This window comes from Pogona vitticeps, chromosome 3 (genome assembly GCF_051106095.1).
Source record: "Pogona vitticeps strain Pit_001003342236 chromosome 3, PviZW2.1, whole genome shotgun sequence".
Lineage (NCBI taxonomy): Eukaryota > Metazoa > Chordata > Lepidosauria > Squamata > Agamidae > Pogona > Pogona vitticeps.
Window position 1 is genome coordinate 113,911,380 of NC_135785.1, and position 26,534 is coordinate 113,937,913.

The window sequence follows — 26,534 nt, forward strand, 5'->3', positions numbered from 1 at the left end:
TGCACCTACTCTGCTTTGAATACTGTCTTTTAGTGTGGTATTTGTTCAGCCATTTTCAGTACTTGTATACTTACTGTTTTTAGCTTTAAATTGTGTATTTTAATGGTGTAAGCCACCTTGGGTCCTTCTTAAGGAGAAAGGCAGGGTAAAAATATTTAAAATAAATCAATTAAATAATGGCAACTTACAATGCTAAAGGGAATCACCATTAGAAAAGGCCATTTGAACCAATGGAACTTATGGAGGAGCTGACTCGTGGAATCTCCATTGATTCAATGGGCCTGCTGTAGTGCAATTTTCTACACCAAGCAACAGGATTTGGGTCAGTATTTAATAGTGCTGTGAGCAAAGTGTAAGTGGGAAAAAGGAGCTTTGGGGTTCATAATTGCACTCTTGTGGGAGCAAGGAGCACGGGGGGGAACAGCAAAGGACAGAGGGAGGGAAAACAAGAGTCTGGAGGCTAACTCCTCAACTCTACTGAAAAGAAATTAAAAGAAGTAGACCAAAGGTGGTGTACATTTTGAGAATGAGATCTGGCAGCTACAGAAAACAACTTCACTGACTTCATTAGGGAGGATAGATGAAAGTTTCCCCACCCCCACACAACCACTTCTAGACAACATAGCCTAGACCAGTGATGGTGAACCTTTTTGAGCCTGAGTGCTGAAACTGCAACACAAAATCAACCTATTTATTTCAAAGTGCCAACACTGCAATTAAAACCCAAATACTGAGGTTTTAGTTTAGAAAAAAAGCAACTGCTCCTGCACTGCAAGGGTTAAATGTTTGCGTCCCCCCCATGGGTGGTATTAACAAAGAAATACTTAACAGTCCTCCAATACCCCATTGGGCAAGACTAGTAATGTTCACCATTGCACCCCTCTGCTGGACCACTGCACCAGCAGAGGCAAGTGCCAAAATCCGGATCAGAGGACGGGTAAGTATTTCTCGATGGTGACTTATGGCTCGAGTGCCCACAGAGAGGGCTCTGCATGCCAGCTGTGGCACACATGCCATAGGTTCGCCATCGCTGCAGTGACATAGACACCATGCTCTAGTAATGTTATAGGAAGAGCCACTATCCTACCTTCGGCCGAGAAATTAGACCAAATTCTTGAGCCTTGCTTGCAGTTATAGTTCTGCAAGTGATGCCATTGCAAAGGAAAAACCTAATAATAATCATCATCATCATCATCATCATCATCATCATCATCATCATCATCATCATCATCATCATAGCATGATGCTTATATACCACCCCATAGTGCTTGAAGCCCTCTCTGGGTGGCTTACAAGTTAGTTATGCAGGCTACAGATTGCCCCCCCCCGCGAGCTGGGTACTCATTTTACCAACCTGACCTCGAAAGGATAGAAGGCTGAGTCAACCTTGAGCCGCTACCTGGGATTGAACCCCAGGTCGTGAGCTTTGGCTGCAGTACATCAGTTTAACCACTGCGCCACAAGGCTCTTAATAAGGCTTCCTTTCCTCATTTCCTTGGTTTTATCTTTTTTTTTTTTTTTAGAAAAGAAAATTCTTGCCAATGGAAAGAAGCTTTGTTCTCTGTTCTTAAGCTGTTAAAAAAACCCGCAAGAGCCATTATTATTATCCTCTATAGAATTACAGGCATATCTAATATATTATGTTGATTGTGCACCAGTGTCCATGCAAGCACACACATACGGGCTCCTGGTGCAAGCTTCACCCTTCTCTCTTCAACTGTTAAAAAAAGACCCTCCACTAGAGCAGTATAATGAGTCTTCACAGGATAGTAGCACCGGACACTACAATCTCCCACATTGCTGCTTGTGTTGTTCAATCTTCTTTTTTTTTCCTTTTAATTTCACATTACTGCCCTACATTGTTGCCTCAAAATACAGAAATGTAGGAACCAGGTGATCAAACCCACAAGTGCCTCGTATGCCACCCAGGTTTGTACCAAGCAACAATAAAAACATTACAAGCCCTAGTGTTTTTCTACCCTAGCTCCCAAATACTGCCACATCCCATCAGTTTGGCATCCTTGGCAACTGCTCAGCTTGCCCAAGCCAGCCCTGTTGGGAATTCAGTCCAACTCAGGCCGAGGCAAAAAGAAAGCTCGTTTTTGTAACAGATGTGCTGGTTTTCATATTATCCCTTAAGCCAGCTGTAGAAATCTCTCATGGCATACCCGTTTATTTCTGAAGCTTTCTTTTCTGTCTGTTGTTCTACTACCACCGCCGCCGCCTTGCTTCCGCTCTTTGTTCTGCTCCCACCCCGCTGTCTGTGATGCCAGCAGCAGAAGCTTTAAGTCCCAGACCTACTTTGAGAGGCAGGTAATTATGATGTGCATCTGGTATGATGATCTTGGCTTCAGCAGGTGGAAGGCACATTGCCACTGCTGCGATAAATTTGCAGATCTGTTTTCCTGGTTTCTCTTTCCCTGGATACCAAGCATTTGCTGCTGTTGTTTTGCTTTCAAATCACAAACAGTTTTACTAGCTGCCGCAAAGAATCTTCTGGTAAATGTCTCTGATATATAAAAGATTTGAGCAGTCATTCACAGAAAGCAAAATGCAAGCATAGAGGAGGAATTCAAATGGCGGTTCATTTTTTCCCTCTCTTCTTGCTGGTCTAGAGAGACAGACTGCCTGTTTTACAGATTTATAGGAGCAAATGTTGGAAACCAGACCAAGTACGCCAGTAATACAGCACAGGAATCACTCTGTGTTACATTCACTGTCCCACAATTTAGGTACAGTATGTGCAGAATTCCTGTAAATATTGTGCTCTGCAGTGCCTTTTCTCACTCCATAGGTTGCTTGTCAGCACCGTTCCAACTAGCCGATAACATCTCCTTTTGGTAATATTAATGGCCAGAGAACTCATCTGATTTTCTCTGGGTTTTGATTGTGTCGGTCAGGGAGAAAGTCTGTTAAATTTGGCTCAGTTGAAAGGAAATATTTATTTCTCTGCGTGGTCTCTTTCTTTGTCTAATGCACAAAATTTTTTAAAAATTATGCCGACACCAAATATCACAAGCCACCAGTTTTTGCCTTGTAAGAGTAAATCTGTTGCTCATAGACCTAGTGGGAAATGACAGAGGAAGTAATGCCAGCAAAATAGTCAAATATCTTGGTCAGGACAGAGTGGCTCTGCTGCTAGTACCCTATATCGGTACCCTATACTGAATCCTATTGGCGTTTGTGTAACTTCCTGTAGATAATTGCACTGGATTGATGAGGTGCTGGGGCACATCTTAGTTGGATTCCCGATAACACACCCAGTTACACAGCTGAGATGCACCCTGGCACTTTGTCAAGTGGCCACAAATAGCCATAGCAAATCTTATGGGATTCTATTCATTTGTGCCTGCCAGCTATCATATACAATCAAATATATTATAGCAAGTAGTCCTTAAATTGTTTCTTGGTGAATTTGGAATACTTCTTGGAAACTCGCAAAAATACGCAGTTTCACCTGAGTTCTCAAGCCTGCTACTCCACCCCTTCACAGTGCTATTTTTCCTCCATAAAAATGTGCGCACATACAAAGACTTTCTCTCTCACACGGGCCTTCCCCTTCCTCCCCTCCTCCTACTTGTTCACCCCTTACCAGCTTCAGTTGGATTAAAGAAACCCCTTTGTACCCCTCCTGGTGTTTTCTCTCTTTTCTTATTTCAGCCTCCCCAACTTTTTTTTTAATTTCACAAATCTTTCTCCCATCCAGAATCATACAGCTTTCTTCTAAATCACCCTCCCCCGAACCAGCATCTGGATTTTTTTCTCTTTGTTTACTTCTCTAAATACATGTAACCCACCTGCATATTATGCAGATTATTTGCACATTATGCATATTACATGATGAGTCCTGAAATGGCACATGCGCATGCATGCACCCATACATGCCTATAATTTCTCACTTCAGAGTACTCTTTCAAAGGATCTGGCTACATGGGGCTGGGGGGAAGAAAGGATAGACAAGAGGTTTGGGCTGAACTGATTCACATTTTTCCCATTCATTATATGACGCGTCAGGAAATGCAAATCACACCAGAGCCCCACACCCCCAATCCATAGTTCTTCCTCCCCACCAGAGACCCTTTTACTTTTTAAAAAGTCAAATCCTTATCCTTCACTTCAAAGCATGTGATTACCTGAATCACTGAACCAATGCAGAAAGAAAAAAAACCAAATGAACATGTGCATGTATGTGCACCTGTGCATACACCCACCCACACAAAGCGGTGCTTTGGCAAAGCACTTTCCCCTCTGCCTCACCAGGTAGTACAAGATTACAGTGCATGCAAACACAAAAACAGTGCCAGCATGCGTTCGCTCCATACAGTCTCTCTCCCAATGTACTTCTTTCTTTTTTTACAGCTTCTCCTGAGTGGGCACAGCTCCTGATTATTTATTTAGTCTTACAAGCACTCCAGTTGTCAAGTAAGATGAGAAAATAGTCACCGAGGCAGGAAAATCCTTTTAATTTGTTACACATACACCCCTAGAGTCATAGACAAGTAAGGTTTACCAGATAGCTGGGTTATATAGCAGTAGAACCTTTGCTATTCCAGCAGTGTGTATGGGGGGGGGGGATGAATGAATGTTTTTGTAGCTTGGAGCCTCATAGCCCCACTTGGTGAGCTCTACCGTTTACACCAAAACTCAAGGCTTCTTACTTTTGCAGAGTCCCTTTGTTTTGAGAAGCCCTCTTACGTTTGAGGAGCCCTATTACTCCTGACTAACTTGTTCCCTATGGCTTTTTGGCCTAAGGAGTCAATGTTACCATGTGACTCCATATAATCCAGCAGGCTTCAGACTACTTAAACCAATAAATCCAATTTAAAAATATAATCACTCTGGAGTGCACACCCTTAGAATCTCCTTAGTATCTATGTCAAATCCCAGGTGTCTAGGTGTCACAGTCTTAGAGGTGTGATGGAGGGGGAAAAACACACACACACAATTTTTATTATTATAGAATCCTCTGTGACAAGGTTACTAAAGGCAAACAATTTTCCCTTCAAGTCACCTTACTGGCCTTTTGACTTAACATTTCTCCACAATGGGAAGACACAGGAATGCACGTGGGTTTCCTTATTTTTAACAACAGTCAGTAATGAAATCCCCCTTGAAGCTAAGTATCCACCGAAAGACATGCCTCAGAATTCTATGCAGTGTTTTCTTGATAGAGAAATTGGTGTGTTTGGAAACATTCAGAGACCATTTGGAGAGATAACTGTTACAAAATTAGCAAACAAAATGTAAGAGAATCAATATACAGTATATCGGCTCTAGGGCAGTGCTTCTTGGCTATGGTTATGGAAGTGATAGTCCCACAGATCTGAAGGGTACCGAAGTAGGGATGACTCAGAGTCCAGCTCTGCGGTGTGCCTGACTGTTCCATGTGTCTGCTCCAACTAGTCTTGTGGTGCTGCATGCTGACCAAGAGCCTCCGGTTTTCACTAGGCAGCCTAAGCCTCTCTTCCCCCACATTTCCTTAAAGATCTTGAGCCTCAGACGTGCCTCTTTCCCACAACACTGCCTTGACTACAATCTTCTCCAGCTCCATTTTCTCTCACACATTTCAGGCTTAATCATGAAATATGGTCATGGGAAGAAGCAAGACAAGATTTCATCTATTTCACTGCATCATTCAGCTTGCACCGCTAAAAGGATGAACTAGCTGATTCCCAGTCCCTCTGTGCTGGCTTGACCTTTGTGCTAATTTGATTGATTATTTTTAGTGCATTACAGTATACTCAGCCATCTCAACTCGCAGGGCTGTATGCTAATGATTTATGGGAGACATCTGGGATTCCATGGAGTAGCGTACAGATTGTGTCACTGCTATCCGAGAAGGCTCCATTGATCCCTCCCGATACCCAACAAAGCAACGGAGTGTCAAATTCCAATCAGCTTCAGTTTACAAACCCTAATTGAAACAGGTGGCTACAACCATTCTATAGCTCATGGTATCCTATGGTAGGAATAAAATTAGAAACAGCTGAGTTTCTTAATTCCACCAACAGAGGTTCTTCACATTCTATTCCTAACTAACAACAGGGAGGGTAGCTTTTTCCTCCTCTCCAATAGATTAACTCCATGAATGTCCAAATCACCTCTATGGCTAGGTCAAGGGCCTACATTTGAACATCCTCAAGATGACACAGCAAGGAAAAAATAGCCCCCCATTGTGATTGAGCAGTAGTTGTTTTAGTAACTCTATTATACCTGAAAATGCTTCTGAATGATGAGCAATATTATCAGTGCAGGCCAAAGAGTCACCTTTTCAGAAAAGCTAAATGAGTGTAAATAGTACACAAAGCTGGTACACACACCAGTTTCACCAAATAGTCATTCAAGGTGTAGTAGCCGAGTGGATTGCTATGGAACTTGGCTTTCAGCCAGAAATGTAGGCAAAAAGTCTTCTGAAAGACAGAATTCCTTAAGGAGTCATGAACAGTGGAAGGCAAAGTCTGGTGTCTTCTTTCATGGTAGCTCCACAATGTACACAAAGTTTGTATGCTTCAGGGAACTTGCAAACAACATGAATTGAGCTGACATGATATAGCACAAACATATTCAGACTTTGGGTTGAACTAGACTGCCATAACATGGTTCCAAACTTGATGGGATGACATGGGACAGGATTGAACATTCCTCCCCAATTCCCCATTGCTAGTGACATGTAATTACTAATTTAAAGGTGTTGTGGATAACTGTGCCCTTATAGCCACTTGCTGCCATAGTTGGAAATGTGAACTTGAAGCAAAGAAACATATTTTCTTTGGCATTTATAGTTTCTTTGGCCCTGTAGTTCATAAATTGTGATCCACGTTATTTAACAGCAGGTTAAGCAACTAAAGTCTAGCTAGTAATACCTTATTTGACTAGAAAACAGTATTTTTCTTGCAAATTGGATTAAGATAGTAAAAATTATTCAGTGCCTCTAGCACTGGATGATAAGAGCTTTCAGTGTTATTTCCCTCAAAGAAAATAATGGTGGAGATGGTGCTCTTTTTTCCTTTTCTTTCCAGCAACCTTTTTACTACAGCTTTTATTCACTAAGGCAATTATATCTGTCAGTTCTTACACCTTCTGAAAGGATGCCTCTTCTTGTGCTTTTAGCCAAAGTAGACAATGTATGGCTGACTGTAATATGGGGTAAAAATTGTGATGTTCTGACCACCACCTCCTCAGTGAACCATGCCATATTCTAAAATACATTTCTTGTGAGAAAACTTTGAACAGAACAGCAGGTATTCATGTGGGGGCGTATTTGTGAGTAACACCTTGTCTTTTTAAAGTAAAGGTGTAAGTGCAACTTTCTCTGCTTGGTGAGTGAGTATACGTTTCTTCTTCTTTTAATTAATAAAAGAAAAATTACAAATAACAAAATTAAAACTAAAAATACAAACTCAATGGTGACTACACACAATACACATTGAACTTTCCCCACCTGTGCCACCTTCATCCTTGGGACTAGGTGAACAATAATTTATTCAGTTTATACCTCTTTTCACCCCATACCTCTCAAAAATGCATTGATTCTTTTGCTGGCATATAGCCTTTCCCCTTTGAAAACACATACTCCAAGAATAAAGTCCCTACATCTTTGAAATCATTAGATTTTACCATTCCTCTTCGTATTTTCATTTCACATGTTAACTTATGAATTGCCAAGCTTCACATTTCTTTATACGAGTCTTCAAAATTGATTTGTTGGTTGCTTTTCCAATTCTTTGCAAATATTAATCTTGCTACTGTAACCATTAGAACAACTAACTCTTTCTGATATACGTTTCTTAGGGATCCAGTCCTTTGGAAGAGGTTGGTGAGTCAAAGATTTTCTATTCCCCTTGACTATTAACTTTGTTTTTTCATTCCATAGCTTTAGGTTCCCCCCCCCCAGGTGTTCAATAAAGGAAGAATTTCTTCTTCCAACATTTCTGTTCATGTGTTCCTACCTTTTAAAAAGTAGAGAAATTCTCAAAAGAGAAAAAAAGAATTCCGTAGAGTCCCAAACATGGCCAGAAGGTTAGCCTCATGGTTTTAATGTGATTCAAATTTCCTGGTTGAGATTGTCATTATTCTCATCTTTGTAATGCTGTGACAGGATCACTGTCATATTGTTACCCCTGAAAATGGGTTCTTTATCTCCGGCGAAGAACACAGACCAAGATGCAAAGACCGACTGTCTATTATGCCAATTTATTAAAATACACAGCCAGGGCCCAACCTCTTAAAGGCAGAGATGGACCCTGAACAATAGGAGCATAAACATTATATAGGTTTTGAGATACAGCGTTGGGGATATAGGGGTTTTGACCTGATTGGTTCTTTGGGTCTTTGACATAGGATCTTCCTGATTATTGGCCAAAGAAGTTCCAGAGGTTATTCTAATTGGTCGGACTACAATGTCCATGTTATGCCCTCGTGTCCAGTTGACCTAGGATTGAGATGTTCTCTTGAGGAGTCAGGATGTCTGCAAGGAGTGCATCTGAATTACTTTTATCTCCCTTCCCCATGTTGATGTTACTTTCTTTGTATATGTAAAATAACCCAAGTTGCTAGATTTGTGGCGTTTTTGTTTTCTTCTCTTCGCACATTAGGGTCAACTATCTAGGGTATTTGTCTTCATAAATGTCCTTGATGACTCTGCCCCTGAGTCAGATGGCCCCTTTGTTGTTCTTTTGGGGAGGAAGATAGCTGAGGATATCTCCTTATATTACTCTTATATTGTTTCCTCTTGTAGTCTGGCTTATCTCACAAGTGAAGCATGTTGTAGCTTTTGAAGTGTAAACTATCCCCTTCTCCCTGTCTATTCTGTTCGTTTCTCTGGCCAATCCTCAGGATATGCATTTCAAGAATAAAATATTACATATCTGTTGCAATGATCTTCAAGAATAAAATATTACATTGCTTACAAGGTACATGCATCAAAAAGTTGGCATTACATACATATCAGTAAAAGGCAGTACAGAGGATTCTTTAGCATTACATACATATTAGTAAAAGGCAATACAGAGGATTCTTTAGCATTACATGATATGCAGGAATACATTTAGGTAGCCTCTGAGCATGTTAAATGTATTATGTCTGTCGGTCTACTAACAATATGTGCCATCTGGAGCTGCCCTTGATGATTGTTGGACAGTTCAATTGATGCAAAATGCAGCCTCTTCCTCTTCCCTTCAAGGATAGGCTGCATATTTCACTTGTACTCCAAGCAAGTGTTGATCTATAACATCAAGTCTCCTCTCCCCATAACCTCAGTCAATGAAGACGTATGCATGTGTGCTGACGTCACAAAACAAAGGAACTATGCATGTAACGTCTCAGTAACAGCCATGCATTGTGATACTGCACGGTATTTAATAGTAATATCATTTGTCTTTCTAGTGGGAAGGAATAAACACAATGGAGAGAAAGTAGCAAATAGCTGCTAAAACACAAAAAACCCCAGCAAACTCATTTCTTTTAGAGATTACCACAGATGTGTTAAAATCAACCCCCACCAAACCTTTTAGCAGATATGGGGAGGAGTATACATTGATTTGCTCTCACACATTTAGTTTGGGCCATACAAGAGGCTCCCAAACAAAACCGACTGTCCCATCGCAGTACCTCATTCATGGATTTACAGGAGGTCCAGACAATGATATATTCAAAATCCAGCCCTCCCATGTTTTCCCATGATTCCTTCCATCTTTTTTCACGCTAGAGAAAAATTACAAAATGCTCTTTACTTGTGCACAGCAGGAGCCCTAAATCTGGAAGCACACTGTGGCTTTCTTGAGATTCCAGGTGCTAGCGATAGTTAAGGAGACACTCATCAAAACATTTTCCCGGAAATCTTCTTAAAATTAAAACTTGCTGACACTTTGAGCAGCAATTCAACCGCGCTTTCTAAATGGATTGAAGCCTAAACGAAACCCACCGGTTTCACAGCAGCTTCAGTTACCAGATCCCCTTCTGGCAGCCTCGGCCCTGCCAAATATTTCACCCTCTTCAAAGGGAACACAGGCTGGAGGGAGGGGGTAGAGAGAAGGGGCTGCAAGGACTGGCCGCCAGTCTTTCCTTTGCCTCGCCTGCCAAGAGCAAAAGCAGGCCCTGGGGATCTCGCTTCCTCCAGATGATGACTTCAGCAACACCTAGCACCAGAGAAGAACACAACTCCCTGGGCAGGTTTAAATGTTTGTGTTTCCCTGCAAATGTTGATGACATCATTGACGCGCAAGGGCTTGAACTCCGCTCTTGGCAAACAAAAGCCCTCTGGGTGACTCTTACACCAGGGGTTGATGCTCTTGATGGATATTTATGTAACATTGCCTATAATTACAGGATTGTAAAATGAGGTCTAAACGGTACTGGTAATAAATTCTGAACAGACAAGGCTGCAGTAAGCCACGGCACCCTCACTTGCTCTCTCATATATCACTCTCACACACATACGCACACATGGTTCAACATAAGCTGTTAAACTCACCCATAACATTTGTAACCAGGAAAGGGAAAATACACAAAATATTTTAAGAGCGTTCAGCAACACAGAAGGAATGGAAAGTCTGGATGGCTCATGGCTGGATTGGCCAGGATGGTGGCCCAAAACCTCTACCTGCTGGCGTGGGCCCAGAACAGGCAAGGCATCTTGGCACTTGAGGCATTATCTACTGACTTTACTTCCAGGAAACATGCCTCTGCCACATTGGCACCACTGTGCATGGCTTGAAGAGCATGGTTAGAAAGAGGAGGGAATCATTCTAGAAGGAGTGTCCACATGGAAAAGGGGAGATTTTTAAAATGCTTCTGTGGCGACCGCCCATGTCACTCATGCCAATCATATTCATGAGCTGATTTGCATTAACCTATGAGAGGACTGGAGAAGCGGAGTCAGCAGTTACATGAGGCTTGGCGGAAGAAAGAGGAGTCAGGGCTGGTTAGTCAGAGAGATAGGGAGCAGGTAGGGAATTGAGAGAGAGAGAGTCAAGAGATGAGAGTCTGAAGTAGAAGTTAGTCTGTGGTAGTTAGAGAATGTGGCAGAGTTAGGAGTTAAGAGTGTGGAACTTATAGAGAGCTAAAAGAATTAAGAGTGAAACAAGTTATTAATAATCTAATGAATACATTAAAGTCTGTGAAGAACCTGTTTAAGCAAACTGTAATCAATAAACCTGTGTTGTTCAACTGCATACTCAGCTTGGACCTCAATCTTTCTAGTTAAAGGGCGTTGACAGAGATCAGCTGGTGGCAGCGTGGTAAAGGATGTGTTGGAATACTCACATGAGCTCTGTGTTTGGTGAAAGAAGCAAGGGCCACATGGGTAAACGTCACAGCTTCTTGTAAAAGAAGATAACTCAGGCATCAACCACCATAGTCTAACCAAAGATTTGTTCAGGACCAATGAACCAAGATATTACTTAGGCAAATTAGCAATGCCTAGGGATATAATTTTTGGATTTTCTAGACCTCAAATGCCATTATCCTTCACTCTGTTAGTTCTACCTATCTCAAAGACACCTTACCAGCACCTGAACGTGATGCACTTATGAGAAGGGCCAAAACCAGAAAGCTTTGAGTCTTAGTAAAGCCTCTTTCTGCCCAAGCTTCCTGTTGCCTCTCCAGTGTTTGTTGGGAGCCTTTTTTTCTGATCAGGAAGCTTGGAGTGGTGGAGTGGGGGCAACGATACCCGGTATCATTTAAAGACTGTTCTCCCTATCTGGTGCACGACTATTAAATCTGAATGCTAAAACTGCCTAAGTGCCCTTTTGTGATGTGGAATTAATTTATGAAACTGCCTTGCACAGATGGCTTTTAAAAAAATAATAACCAAATCAATGCATAAGAATATCAACAGCTATCAGTTATAAGACCTCACTTGAGTACTATATGGCAGTGAAGAACCTCAAAGGATGGCTATCACCACGATGTGCTGCTTGTGAGCTTCTGTAAGTATAAAGCCAGATGCTGCTATAAAAAAAACAGGCTGAACATGAACATGGATCTGAAAAAGATCTGGAAAAAGTTATTTTTTGGGGCCAATCTATCTTAGAATCCTTTAGCTAGCCAGCATGCCTACTCCATGTTGGCCCGGCCACTCTGGTAGCTGCAATCCAAAAAAGTAACTTTTTGAGCTTTCATCTAATCAGCAAGAACATTGGTATATTGCAACAAGCAAATGGGACTGAACCATGACAAGAGGCTTTAAAAAGTGAGGAGCCTTATGGGCAGTTTTAAAGCAAGGTCAGTCAAATGCATACAGCAAGAGGCAGATGACCAAACTCCAAAACTAAAGTGATCCAGAAACAGCGTAGAGGAAGATACTATGTAATGGCACACCCAATAGACTTGAGTTTCCTGGTGCAGAATGTTTATTTGGCTAGCTAATGGACTGGGCATCTGCTTTATAAAGTTGGACATCCTGGTAAAACAGCCATTCATAAGGGAATCCTCGGAAAGCTTTGTCACTGGTAACCAAGGACCAAGGACCTCTTTATCGAGAAGACTAGGCAGTCTCACCTGTTTGGAGGAAACACGGATTGTTGAACTGATACATGTGTATATTTAGACCTACTCTATTGGGACCATATCCCACAACAGGCACCACACATACATCCAGCATAGTCCAGGGAACTGAAATGTATTCCGGTTCTTGCACCCCATGGCCTCTGGTCACCTTGTGAAAAATATGTTAAGTGGAACCCAAACTGTTGTTCACAGAGCCTTCTCCTAACCTGTCAGAAGTTATTTCCAGCTGCTGGAGAGATTTTCTTACAAATAGTTGGCCGCTTAAATAAGTTTGCATCCCAAGAAACCACCAGCGGCGCAGCTTTCAAAGTTAGCCAGTCGGGCTTCGATCATTATTGTGAGTTCAGTTATTCTCATTCTATCCCCACGGTACTCCCTATGAGCAAAAAAATTAGACAATCAGGTTTAAGCGGTCAATTACCAATCCCAATAATGGTCGCAAAACATGTAATTTGCGGAGAGAGGTCATGATGGAAATGTTTTTCTAGAAAGCTTAGGGGAAAATTCACCTAAAGGCCTGTGTCTGTGGCTTAATTCTTACTGAGGTGGTTGTGCCTCTGGGGTACTGCTTCGAGTTGCAGCTGCACACGATTAAATTCTCCTCCCTAGAACACAATTTCCTCTCAAAGAATTCTCACCTAAGTCTTTTCCTATGTGCAAGCGCTGCAAAGGCATCATTTTGAATGGAGTAACTTTCAGTCATGTGACACCCACATCCACACACCCCACAGGCACAGTCTGAAGTGGTATAGCCCAGGTATAGGTTGAGCACTTCAGTATGTGGGTTGCTGGCTCTCAGGTTTTAGCCCCAAGGCTCAGATTTTCATGTCCATTTTCAGAGTCATAGGCGTCGGACTGGGAATCTCAGGGACAGGGATATTGCAGCCCTATATTTTGGGGTTAATCCCATGTGTTTGAAACCTGTTACTTTCAGATGCTCAAAAGCATCCCAGTCTTCTTCATTATCTTGCATGTTTTAGAACTGTTGTTGGCCTTTAAATTCATCACAGAGGCTCCACACTGCCCGTCACTCATATGCTATTTGCAATTGTTGCTGAACAATCTGCCATTATTGTTACTCACACCACTGTACATAGCCTTGGACTCTGATCCTACTGACAATAAAAACCGCTCTTGTATCGTGTTCAACTAAAAGAAACCTGACTCAAATTTAGGTGTAAACATGAGGTACATGCACGTGCAGAGTAGTGTTCCAGGGGAGTGAGTTTTTCTGCTCCTCTGCTCCTTGTTTGTTTTGAGGTAGATGTAGAATCGATTCATTGGAATCAATTCCACATGTGTGAATACCCCTGGGCAGGAGCAGAAAAAATCATTCTCATTCACCCACTAGACCCCAAATGCTGTTTTGTGAAGGACAGCGCAATCTTGTCAAGAAGGGGATGACCACCTCCAAAGGGGTTATTAGAATCCTCAACCAGCACAACAAACATCTCTAGATTAAATGTCAGTTCATTCCCTCTAGGAACTGAACTCCATATTAGCCCCTGAAGCCTCCAGCGTTGGTTCAGGTTCCCACTACCTCCCTGGGATTAGAAAACAAATCCTGCCTTTGCAGAATCCCATCGACTGGTATATGGGTTTTGTCCTGAATTCAACAGCAAGTCTTATTTTTATGCCAGAAACTTTGAAATTTATTATATGCTTGGCTGAGTAAAAATTTGACTCAAGGTTTGCTTAAATCCAGCACTTTGATCACTACACTATAATTGATCATCATGAGGTCAAAGGACTCCTGGTTCTCTACTTTGTCTTTTAGAATGTCTTGGGATTCACTACATGGGGATGACTTGCGGCGGCCCAGGATACGAACAGCTTCAAGCCTCAGTTCCAGCAGACTAGGGGACTATAAAACACCAGAACTGGGGGACCTCCAGCGCATGCTGTGGACACCTGTGCCCTGCCGTGGCAACGTCAATGAGGTCTGGCCAAATCTCTACATTGGAGATTTGTAAGTAATGAGATCGGTGCGCTTAACAGTAGTCCAAAATGCCCTTGAGGGCCACAGCTTTTCCAGTCCAGGCCTAGAGGCTCGAGAGTTCACTGCTATAATTGACATTCAGCCAGATAATCAAAATATTTATTTTGGTAAGCATTGCAGGTAACTTCCAACCCACCAGGTAAATATTATCAATCAGCTGACACCTTTCAGTACAGTCAGGGCTTTTGTACTTTTATATTTTAAATTTTCATTGTGCAAGAGTCCTGCTAAGCTATCTCTATAGCAGTTTATTTTTACATTTCTTGCATTCCAACAAAGCATTAAATTGTGCATACTAAAAATGTGTGAGTATGGCAGAATATTACTTGGCTCACAGATCATCACTGGCCCAGATGGCAAACCTGACAGGGCACACAGTGACTTGAAAAAGCACAATGCTTGACCATGGTATTCTGTCTGCATGAATAGATTGCCACAGTTTACTTGTATGTTTCAACCAGTAAACAAATAAGGTCGGGGCAGATGTCCTCAGGATCACCTAGGTAACTTGACTTGACCCCGAATAACAAGGCTACAGAGTGAGTCCACTTCTGATCCGCTGAAATACCGGCAAGAAAGATCTTCTTAGGTGCCCCACTCTAAGGAGTGTTGGTGTTGTCAGATCAGAAACCACAGCTGTAATAGGATTTGGAATTCAGGCAGAAGGCCAAGTCAGTGCCATAAGTCTTGGCAGAGGTAGGAAAATTCTCTTTCTTAAACTACAAGTCTAAAAAAAAACTGTAGTGAGTATGGCTGGCCAAACTAGCTGGGGTGTTTTCAAAGGTGTAGCCAAAAACATAACTTCTCCCACCTCTAGTTCCTGGGATGAACCAACTGGGAAGCATACATACAGGAAGGTTCCTGGCCCATACTATTTGTATTCTAGCTTGAATCCCCTGCTCCTTCTACTTAAAACTGAGCAGGAAACTGGTAAGCATAGCTACTGACTTCAATTAAATCCTTTCCCTGCACAGTAGTTCTGTTACTGGGGTGGGCAACTGGAGCCCTCTGGATGTTTTGGGAGTGGATAAACTCCATGAGATCTGAAAGGGATTAGAGGATTGGTAGCCCCTCTGCTTATTCAGATCTCTACAGGGGCCTCTCAAAAGTCCTCTAGTCATTTGCAGCTCCCATGAAGCTTAGACATTCCCTCTTTTTCATCCTAATGGCTTTCAATGGGGGGGGGGGAGAGACTTGCCAAGACACAGGTGCGTGTACTGAAACTCCTCTAAGGACTTGGATTTTTTGGCTACAGTGACCAGAATTCCGGTGAGGAATTCCTGGTAAACTCTGGGAGCTATGGTGAAAAAAAAATCTGAAAGGCCCATGTCTATTTATTTTAGATTAGGCATCCTTCAATCTTGAGAGACTATGCCTATTTACTGCCATTGTGACATACCATTAAGTGGCATTCATCTTATGGTGACACTAATAGAGTTTTCAAGATTTGTGAGATATTTAATAAGTTTTTACCAGTGCTACCCACCAGGGAATTTGCAAGCTATCCAGACACTTCAACCAAGGTCATTCTTTGTTACTTTGACTATTATGCCATGCTGGGTCTCTGGTTTACTGTTACAGGATGTGATTTCTGCTGGCTTATCTAGTTAATCAAATGCTTTTAATGTTTTTACATGCACCTACAATTTTCATGAATTTATTGTTTTCCAGTTTAAGAACATGTTGGAAATGAGATCATATCAATTCAGTGGCTGAAATCCTGTTGGTTAGCATAGTAACTAGTCAAATTAGAGTAGGCCCACTGAATCAGCAGGGGATTTGGGGAGTCAACTCCTTCATAAATTCAAGCGATTCAAATGGGCCTACTCTAGTTGCAAATCACCTTAGCATAGTAAGTCATGTGGAGTAGGTTTATTTGAATTAATGGAACTTGCGAGGAGTTGACTCACCAAATCCCCACTGATTCAATGGGTTTACTCTAGTGTGACTTATTACACTAAGCAACAGCATTTCAGCCAATAAATATAGAAATAAACTACAAGTATCAGCATTAAAACAATCCCAGACACTCCAAGCACCATGCTGAGTGGAAAAAAATATAAACACTGTTGCTAGAAATTTGATATTTTTCAGCACTTGAAAATGGGACAATGGTATCCAGCCCTTACAAAAGATTTTGCCAACATAACTGAACAGTTCTCTTTATCTTCCCCACTACTGTGGATCACTTAGAAGCCTGCCAAACCTCTGAGCACAACAGGTAGCATATTGAAAAAGTACCTCTATCAGCCACCTTCAACTCTTTGAAATGGGAAGGAGTGGGGAAACAAACTCCAGTTGTCTGCCTGCAGGCTATTTAGCAGGAGGAACAATGACTCTTAAAAAGCAAGTTCGGAAGATAATGTATTGAGGTTCAATGTATGGGGCTTGTCCAGGCTAGATATTTTGTGTGTCTTTTAACAGCAAGAAAAGTACATGTAATATCATAATAAATGCAACTGAAGTACTCTTTTTTGGCAGATATATCGCCCGTGACATTGAACAACTTCGCCGAATGGGTATCACTCATATAGTGAATGCTGCTGCTGGAAGATTCCACATTGACACTGGACCCAAATTCTACAAAGACCTGCCTGTGGACTACTATGGAATTGAAGCAGATGATGATCCAAAGTTTGACCTCAGTATTTACTTCCAGCCAACTGCTAAATATATAAGAGCAGCGCTGAACTCTCCCAGAGGTAAATGTGAAAGGCCAGGGGAATACCATTTATCTCATTGCATAGTACAACAGGACCCCCTTATATGGGGGAATCAATATCTGCTGATTCACTTATCTGCTGGCTGAAAATACTAAATAAAAAACCCCAGAAACATGGATTTATATGTATTTCCAGAGTGTATTTACCAGAACTGGCCCCTAGAGTGAGCCAGAGACCATGTAAGGTATAGCAGTTGATACTTCTGTGTTTTCTGGCATCTGCAAGCAGGATTGGAACTGACTCCAGCTGCAGCAGATACTGCAATAAGATCCGCATACAGCTATGTTTGTTTGTATATGTTTAGAGACTGTCAGATGACCTAAGTGGTTACACATCTCTCTCTCTTTCTTACCCACACACTTGTGCACAACACAAGACCCTTTACTGTACACTCGCATACAAATGTTCACAAACATTAAACACACCTGTTCTTGTGTAACCACTTTCCCTTCCCCAGCTGTTCCTGCCAGCCTGCTTTGTGCCTCTGTGCTGCAACATCAGTTTGGAGAAAGCCTCCTGTGCCAGTTGGAGGAAAGCTTTTTCTACCATAAAAGTTACTTATGGGAGGTGGGAGAGGAAGGAATAGAGTGCAAGGAGAAGGCCTATGGGTCAAGGCTTTGTACCCGAAGCCCAGCCTTCTCAAGCATTCAGAATGCCCATAATAGACAGACTAATTAATTAATAAAATCTGGCATGGTCTATTACCTTGTACTCCTCTCATGCTTTGGATGATTCTTCTCTGCCTTTTAATTTTCTAATAAGCATGCTCTGACATCTGAGCGTTCAGCCTGGAGGCAGGCAGTGTATCACGGCCTCTCCCAATTTGAAGAGACACTTGTCCAGCAGGCTGAGGCAAAGAGGCAGTCCCGAAACCAGCAAAATCAGGGAGATGGACAGGGGGACAGATTGTATTTGTCTTCAGTGTGGAAGGGGTTGCCACACTCGAATTGGCCTCAGCCACACTAGACACTGTTCCAAGTCTTCTATTCAGACCACGTTACCATAGTCTCTCGAGACTGAAAGATGCCTACTAGAAGCGGTCACTCAGCTTCTTCTTTAACAGGAGGTCATGTGGCTGAACCCGGCACAGGTAAGGCTGCTGACCAAGATGGCCTTGCCCTTCCAAATTAGGTGCTTCTGGAGCAACCCTGCTTTGTATACTTCAGGGTGGCAGGAAACTGGAATAATCAATGTGGTCCTAGGCTAGAGGATTGCTCTTGATTTTGATAAGAGGCATTTTTAATCCAAAACCCTGGCAAAAGCCAGCAACTTGCTTTATATTTACCGGGATGTCGATTCCTCCTTTGTAGTAAAGCCGCTGAGCTTGTCTGGTGTAGGGTTAGGGCTATAGAGCGTGCATGTCAGAGGGAGGTAAGAGGGCACTGGCTACAGAAACCCTAAATTTACCAAGCCTTTCAATGTATGATGGTAGACAAAATGTGTTGTAGTTGCATGAAAATTTGGGTAACTTGATTAGTCTGCAGCCCTCTAAAAAACCTCTGCAAAAAACCTCACTACCAAGTAAATTTGTAACACATGTCATAAGCTAGGCTGAAGGATTCGAGGTGAAGCTGAAACATTCCTACCTAAATCTTTTGATTACTCACCATGTGTATGTTTCAAATATTATCTGAACAGATTGGTTCCCCCCCCAAAATGATAAAATGTCAGTATTCAATGATTTAAAGTAACATCTGTGTTTTAGTTGAGTTTCTGTTCTTATCACAATCTCAACCAATAAACAGAATCTGAAATATTGAATTCAGCAAGTTGAAAAGGACTTTATGAATATTTAACTACAACCCTAACGCTGACCTTTACAAAGAATGTCCGCATTTGCCTTCTCATCTTGCTTTATGAACGAAATTGTTGCCTAGATGTCTCCACTGGTTCCTTCTTATGCAGCTATATTTAGGAATCGGACTTAGGTTTCCTCTCATGCTACTGAGAGGAGATGGCACACAACCCCCCAGGGAATCTGCTCCCCTCGACCAGCTAACCAGGAACTCTCACTAAGCAGGTGCCTATGATGTCACTGTTCACTATTTCTTTCAGATATAGAGGCTGCCGCCTAAGAGAGATTGGGCAGGAAATAAAAATCAGTTGCCGCAATCTGTTAAGAGAAGAACAGATGTTGTGTGCGTATCTCCCTAGCTGAAAACATCTCCCAGCAGGAGTGTGAGCTATTGGGAGTTAACATCCTTTGTGAGAGGAATGGAACCCATCTGCCTCCCCCTCCTCAAAAAAGGATGATTGGTGGTAACAAGTGCAAAGCCTCAGTTCGCTGCTCAAATATTTTTTGACAAGAGAAATATGCACACACATTTTGACATTTGTGTCTTTCAGCAAGATTGTTGGCGTGTGTTTGTGTGTGTTTAGTCGTTTAGTCGTGTCCGACTCTTCGTGACCCCATGGACCAGAGCACGCCAGGCCCTCCTGTCTTCTACTGCCTCCCGGAGTTGTGTCAGGTTCATGTTGGTTGCTTCGCAGACACTGTCCAGCCATCTCATCCTCGGTCGTCCCCTTCTCCTCTTGCCATCACACCTTCCTAACATCAAGGTTTTTTCCAAGGACTCTTTTCTTCTCATGAGATGGCCAAAGTACTGGAGCCTCAGCTTCAGGATCTGTCCTTCAAGTGAGCCCTTCAAGATTGTTGGCAAATCTGTGTAATTATTAGATTTCATATTCCCAAAAATGTGGGAGCCAGCAATGACCTGGTTCCTTGTCCTAATAGTGCTAGACATGACCTGAAACCTCCTGGACACTTACAAGAGCTTCATCCCTGCAGGCCTGTTCATTTTCCAGTATTATGTTGTGAAATTCTGAGTCTATGGGCTTGAAGATGTCTAACATCAAATCAGCCTTTCTACAATTCTGTGCAAAAAATGCAGTTAATTTGAATAAGGATATTGACTAGACATGTCTTTACCCCTTTCTAACTAGTTTTCTGAAGTTGGCTCAGATCACTGGAATGTGTAATGGGGTAGGTGGGATAGTCAGCTGGAAGTGTGACAAATGGACACCTAAAGGAGTGCAGGTATAACAGGTGTCTCCTCAAGGGAAATGTTTCCCTGAGCTCTCTTTGTTGTTGTTGTTTAGTCATTAAGATGTGTCCGACTCTTCATGACCCCATGGACCAGAGCACGCCTGAGCTCTCTAGCCTCACAATAATTTATTGACAAATGATGTCAAGGTGGACATTCTTTTAAAAAGGGCCTTCTTGCACTCTACTAAAGTCTGCTGCTTCCTTTTTTAAAAGACATCTTTTGTCTTGTGAAATAGGGCAGTTGTCATTAGGAAAGTTTGAAGAACATGGGCAATGAGCAAGAAACCCAGAATGGAGTTTTGCTTCAACCAAACTCAGTACAGTTAGACTCCAATATAAGAGTGTGCTGGGATAAATGTTGGGTGCCTCTGGCTTCTACCACTTGCAGTGAATGGAACCACTTTTCATGATGGAACTGGATGAATATATAGCATGCACACACTTATTGGTAAGTTTTAGATGCAGGTCGATCGGTAAATTTTGGCATCTACTGTTTCATGGCAAAAAGTGCCACTTTTGTCCACTAACATTCAATGGCATTTGCCCTTTGTTGTTAAAGAATATTTACTTTGGCATAGGTCAAAAAATTGAAGAAAAAGAAAAGGAAAACAGGATTATGGCGAACTATAGACATTTCCCACTGACTGTCATACAATTGTGGTTTACTGGCAAGTCTAAATATTTACCCAGTTTCTTAGTATGATGTATAAACCATAGCATGTGATGAACACTTCTTTCTCCCCAATTTGCAGGAAGAGTATTGGTTCACTGTGCCATGGGCATAAGCCGCTCAGCAACACTTGTGCTTGCCTTCTTGATGATATGCGAAAACAAGACTCTCGTGGATGCCCTAAACAGTGTGCGGGAGCACAGAGGGGTCTGTCCAAACACTGGCTTCCTCAGCCAACTTCGAGATCTTGACATCCGGCTAGCGAGTGAAAGGGGGAGAGCGAGAAGCGATCCTTTGAAGCTTTAGTTGGCGGTTCCTTAAACTGTGTGTCAAGCCTAGGAGAAAAGGCAGGAAAACAAGATCCCTCTGGAGTACCTGAACTCTTGTGTCTGTGCTAGTAAATGTTTCTGGGAAGTGAAATAAAAAATAGTTATGTATTTCTTTGATGTTAGCAACTCATTTGAGATTAAAGGACTGCCAGAAACTTGGCACGCATACTCTGATTGATGCATGGACAGGTGAGGTCACTCGCTGAAGGGATCATAATTCAATGAAGCATATAAAATGAAAGGAAGAAAAGGCTGCATTGATTTGCCAGGGAATAAAAGTGCAAAGCTCCGGCCAGACCCGAGGTGAAGTGCAATTGAGAATTTCACAGTTCAGTAAGGAGTGAGCTGATATACTGAAGTGGGGAAAAATTAAATGTGGAAGAGAGCTCAAAAGGCATCCATGTAAAAGTAGAAACAGGAGAAAAGAGCCAACCTGCTGTATGTGGTTAGAGCACTGGATTGGGACTTTTGCCTGGGATCAGATCCCTACTCAGCCATCAAAGACACTGGATGACCTTCGGCCACACTCTCTCTTGGACCTCCCTTATCAACTCGTGGGATGGACAAGAACCAAGTAGATCCACCTGAGCTCCCTAGATTGGTAACCTAGCTGGGTTACCAATGTAAGAAATAATTATGTAAAACAAATGAGTTATTTAGTCTGGCCTGGAACATTGGCCTTCAAATGGGAGAATGAGTGTCTCTCTATCTAAACAGGTAGAACTGCTGGCACTATTTTCACAGCTGTATTTTTATTTTAGCAGTTATTGTGCAGTGTCTGTACAGTACATGTCTTTTCTCCTGTGGAACTAATAGCAGTTGGAGAGAGCTGGGGAAAATATTTATTATTTCCTACTCTTTCCACAAGACTCTGACAGTGGCATGGGTGGGTTGGCTCTCGCCTTCACCACAACCCTGCAAGTTAGGTTATGGTAGCTCAGAGAGGTTGTGCGGCTGCCAGACTCAGCTGGAGAGCATCCCGGTGATCATAGAGATGCAAGCCCACTATTTTAACCACCACACCAAACTTGCTTTAGCCTGAGGAAATTGCACAGAAAGGAAAAGCGACACTCATCTCCTCAGCTGCTACTTCCACCATTTTTGAAACAGTCTCACGAGGTTGCTGATCAGTAAAACAAAGGCCCTCGGAATCCCACTAGTAAATCTCTCATTATGTTTATTTTGGCACACAAGCCCTCTGTGCCTGCTAAGCACCAGGCAGGATTGCAGGCAGTTCCCCTCACTGATTTACTGGACTTCAGTGGATTTCACTTCTGAATCAAAAGTTGGCAACCTTTGTGGAGCATCAACATAGCTGCCTTGCTGCTTCCTGCCCCTCCAGCCCAACTACACCCCCCCTCTTCATGTGGATTTAACGAGTTAAGTACCATAATTGGCTCTGTAGTCTCCCCACTTGGCTTTGCATAGAACTGATTCATTACCTCACTTTCCATCCACAAATAAAGCCCTCGGGAGTGATGGCCAGATAGATAAATAATACAGCACAGGCATTTAAACAATGCTAAGGCTTAGCTTTCCCCAGCCTGGTGTCCTCACATGTGTTGCCTGTTGTATGGCAATGTGAGGGGGCTCCCCTCTCTGCTTCTATAAGAGCCTTTAAGGCTGGGCCTGCTTCTGTTGAACAGGTAAAAAGGGGGGACTGGCCGCAGTGTAAAGCACAGAGGAATGGACAGGAAGTGTTGTGACTCAATGTGTGCAAATTTATGTTTATGTACTACAATTCCCAAACCACTTGGAGCTGCAATAAAAAAAACATCTGCATACCTCTAGTTGGGACCTTCCTTCCCCATGTTCCTTAACCACGGGTGCCTTTCTTTCAGCCAAGTTTACAGTCTTTCTTAGAGCCCAGACAAGGTTGAGGTGTTGGGGGGGGGGCAAAAGTATAGGAGGGGGGGAAAGGTTTAACACCCCTCTCCTACTCCCCCCACTTTCCAAATGAAATGGCTTTATAATATGGACCTGTCAACTTCATAAACAGCCTCTCTTTTTTTTGTAGCTGGGAGGTCAAATGGCTGCAACTACCAAGCAAGGAGTGAAAGCCAAAGCTGTGTTAGATAAAATTGCCAGCCAATTTGCAATAATGCACTCATTACCTGGTGATTATGAGAGTGATTTAACACAGCTGGCTTTCTCTGGGTTTTGCACCAGCAGTCAGGGAAGCCTCTTTAAATGAGCTCACTGTGCAAAATGGATCTGGAGGTCTCTCTGAGAGAATAAATATTATAAATTTGGAGCTCCCCAGTATGCACGACACACCAAGGTCAAGGGTCACAGTGACTGAATTCACAGCATGTAAATTCTCTAAAGTGAGTTTGTATATGTGCACTTTCTGACTTTTATGTGGCCAGTTCTCTCCCCCCCCCCCCCAGCATATACCTATGTGTTAGTTTATACCAAACTATTCCTAAACCACTTTCAAGACCAACTAGAGGGCATGGGCTCCTGTATCCGAAAGCAGTCCTCGAGTGTTTCTTCTCCTACCCACAAGGCCTACAAGTTGTTGCTTGCGCTTGAAGGTGCTTTTCTGGTGTTTGCATTTCCCTGTGCAGTTGATCAGATAAAGGCATGCCCTTAGTATTTTGATCCAGCCTGAATAATCCGGTGGCTTGAACCTGCTTGTCTGTCACAGCATGGGCCTTGTATATTCCTGTTTCCTTCTGTGCTTTGAGACCCTGACCACCTCAGTCTGGTGACTCATTGTCTTTAGTCCCCATCTCATGCATTATAGTATTTCCAAACCTTTTTCATTTTCCTGTAGTTCAAGAAAGTGTTCTTAATTCTTAGTGGTTGTTACTTTTACAACAAGATTCATTTTTCATCTTTAAGGGTAACAATACATTTATCACATTAAAAAGTATTATCTATTTATCCGTCCATGTATTAGATGTATACATCCCCTTTCTGTCAATTATACAGCAGCCTGATTCAGACAATCATGTTTTGGCTTAATATACTGAGGGACGCTTGAGGCTCTTGCCTCAATGTCCAGCCTCTTCCCTTATGTCTTTATGACAAGCGGCAGTGAACAAAAGAAGATCCCAATTAATCCTAACATCCTGTTTCAGCCCAAGGATGAATCTAGGCCTACTATGTTCAGAACTAGCCAAAATGCTTGCCATCTTTGTCTTGACTGTACAAAACAGAGCCCAATTACAGCTATCTTGGTTTCATTGTCATGAGGAGGGACTATGATGCAGGTGACAACCCAGCAAAAAAATTAAAATAAAAAAAATCTGAAGGTTTATCCAGCTGGGGCACATTTCAGAATTAAATACCCATGAAACATGATTCAAGAAAACTGATGCATACATTATACTTATGGGAAACACAGCATACAAACTGTGCAGATTTGTATGATATCCACTTACCTGATGGATGAATGTTCTACTACAAGCAATAATCAGGAATAGACAGGTTGTTTGCTCACAAAACTCCTGTCCATGGCAGCTTCCAACACCAGTCCATTTGTATTACTCCATTCTTTCCTCACCATGTTACTGCTCTCTTCATTCGGATTGGACAGAGGTGTCCAGATCTAGATATTTCATTGGACTGTGTTGTCTGATATCATGGCCCCCAAATAAGGCTGCTCCTGCACACCTCTGACCAATCAGAATTACGAAGAGGTGAGTCTCACCAAGGATATCAACCAACTGAAATGCCTGCTGCTGAACTATCTCCTGCTGCTAGTTTGAGCAAAGGGGAGCTGACATCCTGTTGGGATCCTCGCTGAGAAATACATACATTCATTTGTGGGCAAGTGAAGAAAGTGGAAAGGGAGGTAAGGTAAACAAACATCTCAGACATTTTAGGCTTTTCTGAGTAACAACTGTACATGATTAACTTTTTTTTAATGATAATTAGGAAGAAGGCAACATCAGAATTCCTTTATCCTAGGTCTGGTAGTGCCTATACCTGGCTCTGAACTCCGTGTTCTGTGTTGTTTGGCTGAGATGCTGAGATGCAGCTTAGATTAGAAGATTCACTGTAACCTCTTTAGTGCCCACCCTTGGTTACAATGATTCAAAACACCTTCAATGCTCTGGGGGAAAATACTAATACCTGTAAAACTCTTAACCAGTTTTGGGTTCTCTTTGTTGAGGCATGTTTACACTCCTGCATGCAAATATAACTTCTGGTTGTGTGGGAGGAAGGAACCTTTGACCTAAGTTGCTTGTTTGTTTGTCCCTTATTGACCAATTAGCAAAGCCCTTCTGTTCCCCTGCTAGAAAAGCCCCTCCTCTTGTTTCACCTAACCGGAATACTTTCTTGCTCTTTCTTCAGAGTAGTTGATCTCAGCAGTAAGTAAAAAGCTCCATGCAGAATGGATAATTTCTGGCTGACAGAGAAACCTTTTTTTCCTTATTTTAACTTTCCCACCACCTCTACTAACTTCTGATGCATTTATGAAATCTACAGACAGCAGTGAGTAAACATGTACAGTATTTTCTTTTTACCTTAAAGCAGAGCTTTATCCTCAGAACTGCAGGCCCTATAGCAGTCTCTACATGTTTTGTTAGCTTCAGTTCTCTCCTTCATATAACTTCTCAGAGACCTATTTCCATTAGCTTGAGTAGTCAACCTGTCACCCCCACCCCAAGTCATGGTAGTCCTGCATCAACAGCTGCCTTGCATTTCCCATCCATAGAGTACTCCACTTGTCTACTGTGGAGAATGTGCTCCTGTTGTTGCTTTTCATTCCATGTGTTCCAGAGATAGCTTTGCTTTTGAGGCATGCCTATCAGCACCATGCTTTGGCATGAAGAGAAGCTCATGTATAGAATAGTGTAATACTTTACAAAATTACTTGCAGTTTTCCAAGGCCCAATAATATATGTGCACTATTTGGAATGATGTCAATCAGAGGTCTTGGATCCAAGATTTTCTGCATAGTAAAATTTCCTTCCAATTCTTTATGCTCTTTGCAACATAATATTGGCTGTAAATGTTGGTTAACAAAATTAGTTTCTCACATTGATCCTGCCAAACTGACCTAGGTTGTCAGAGGCTGTGTAGTCATCGCAAGGTGTTCAAGGTAATGAATGGCACATAGAATCCCCTTTCATAACTTCACGCTGAAGGCGTGCTACATGCATTGTATCCTGATGCTTTCTGCTCGAATAGGGCAATCTATCTTTTGAATCAGGAGTAAGGGTCATTCCAATTGTCGAAGTCTACCCTGTTTCCCTGAAAATAAGACCTAGCAGGATTTTACAAGAAAAAAAGTAAGGCCCAGTTA

The 26,534-nt window shown here is 42.3% G+C and overlaps 3 protein-coding genes across 7 annotated transcripts in view; 2 read left to right on the forward strand and 1 right to left on the reverse strand.

Annotated features, from left to right (window-relative positions):
- The window catches only part of DUSP13B (dual specificity phosphatase 13B), a 32,838-nt gene extending 11,456 nt beyond the window's left edge, over positions 1 to 21,382 (forward strand). The window contains exons 1-4 of one of the 2 annotated variants that reach the window (XM_072994999.2): positions 9,119 to 12,844; positions 14,285 to 14,476; positions 16,988 to 17,208; positions 21,028 to 21,382. In XM_072994999.2, the coding sequence (XP_072851100.2) occupies positions 14,286 to 14,476; positions 16,988 to 17,208; positions 21,028 to 21,251 (636 nt within the window). In that variant the 5' untranslated portion in view covers positions 9,119 to 12,844; position 14,285 and the 3' untranslated portion in view covers positions 21,252 to 21,382. Of the gene's footprint in view, positions 1 to 9,118; positions 12,845 to 14,284; positions 14,477 to 16,987; positions 17,209 to 21,027 lie in introns of those variants that run through there. The other variant, XM_020796136.3, reaches the window with a different exon arrangement.
- Positions 1 to 24,834, reverse strand: part of SAMD8 (sterile alpha motif domain containing 8) — a 127,879-nt gene extending 103,045 nt beyond the window's left edge. Inside the window, exon 1 of the mRNA XM_078391087.1 lies at positions 24,664 to 24,834. The gene's annotated coding sequence lies outside the window, so the exon portion shown is untranslated. The remainder of the gene's footprint in view (positions 1 to 24,663) is intronic.
- Positions 24,835 to 24,932: 98 nt separating this feature from the next.
- The window catches only part of DUSP29 (dual specificity phosphatase 29), a 49,736-nt gene continuing 48,134 nt past the window's right edge, over positions 24,933 to 26,534 (forward strand). For 2 of the 4 annotated variants that reach the window (XM_072994996.2, XM_072994995.2), the window contains exon 1: positions 24,933 to 25,076. The gene's annotated coding sequence lies outside the window, so the exon portion shown is untranslated. Of the gene's footprint in view, positions 25,077 to 25,577; positions 25,721 to 26,534 lie in introns of those variants that run through there. The other 2 variants (XM_078391090.1, XM_072994997.2) reach the window with 1 other exon arrangement.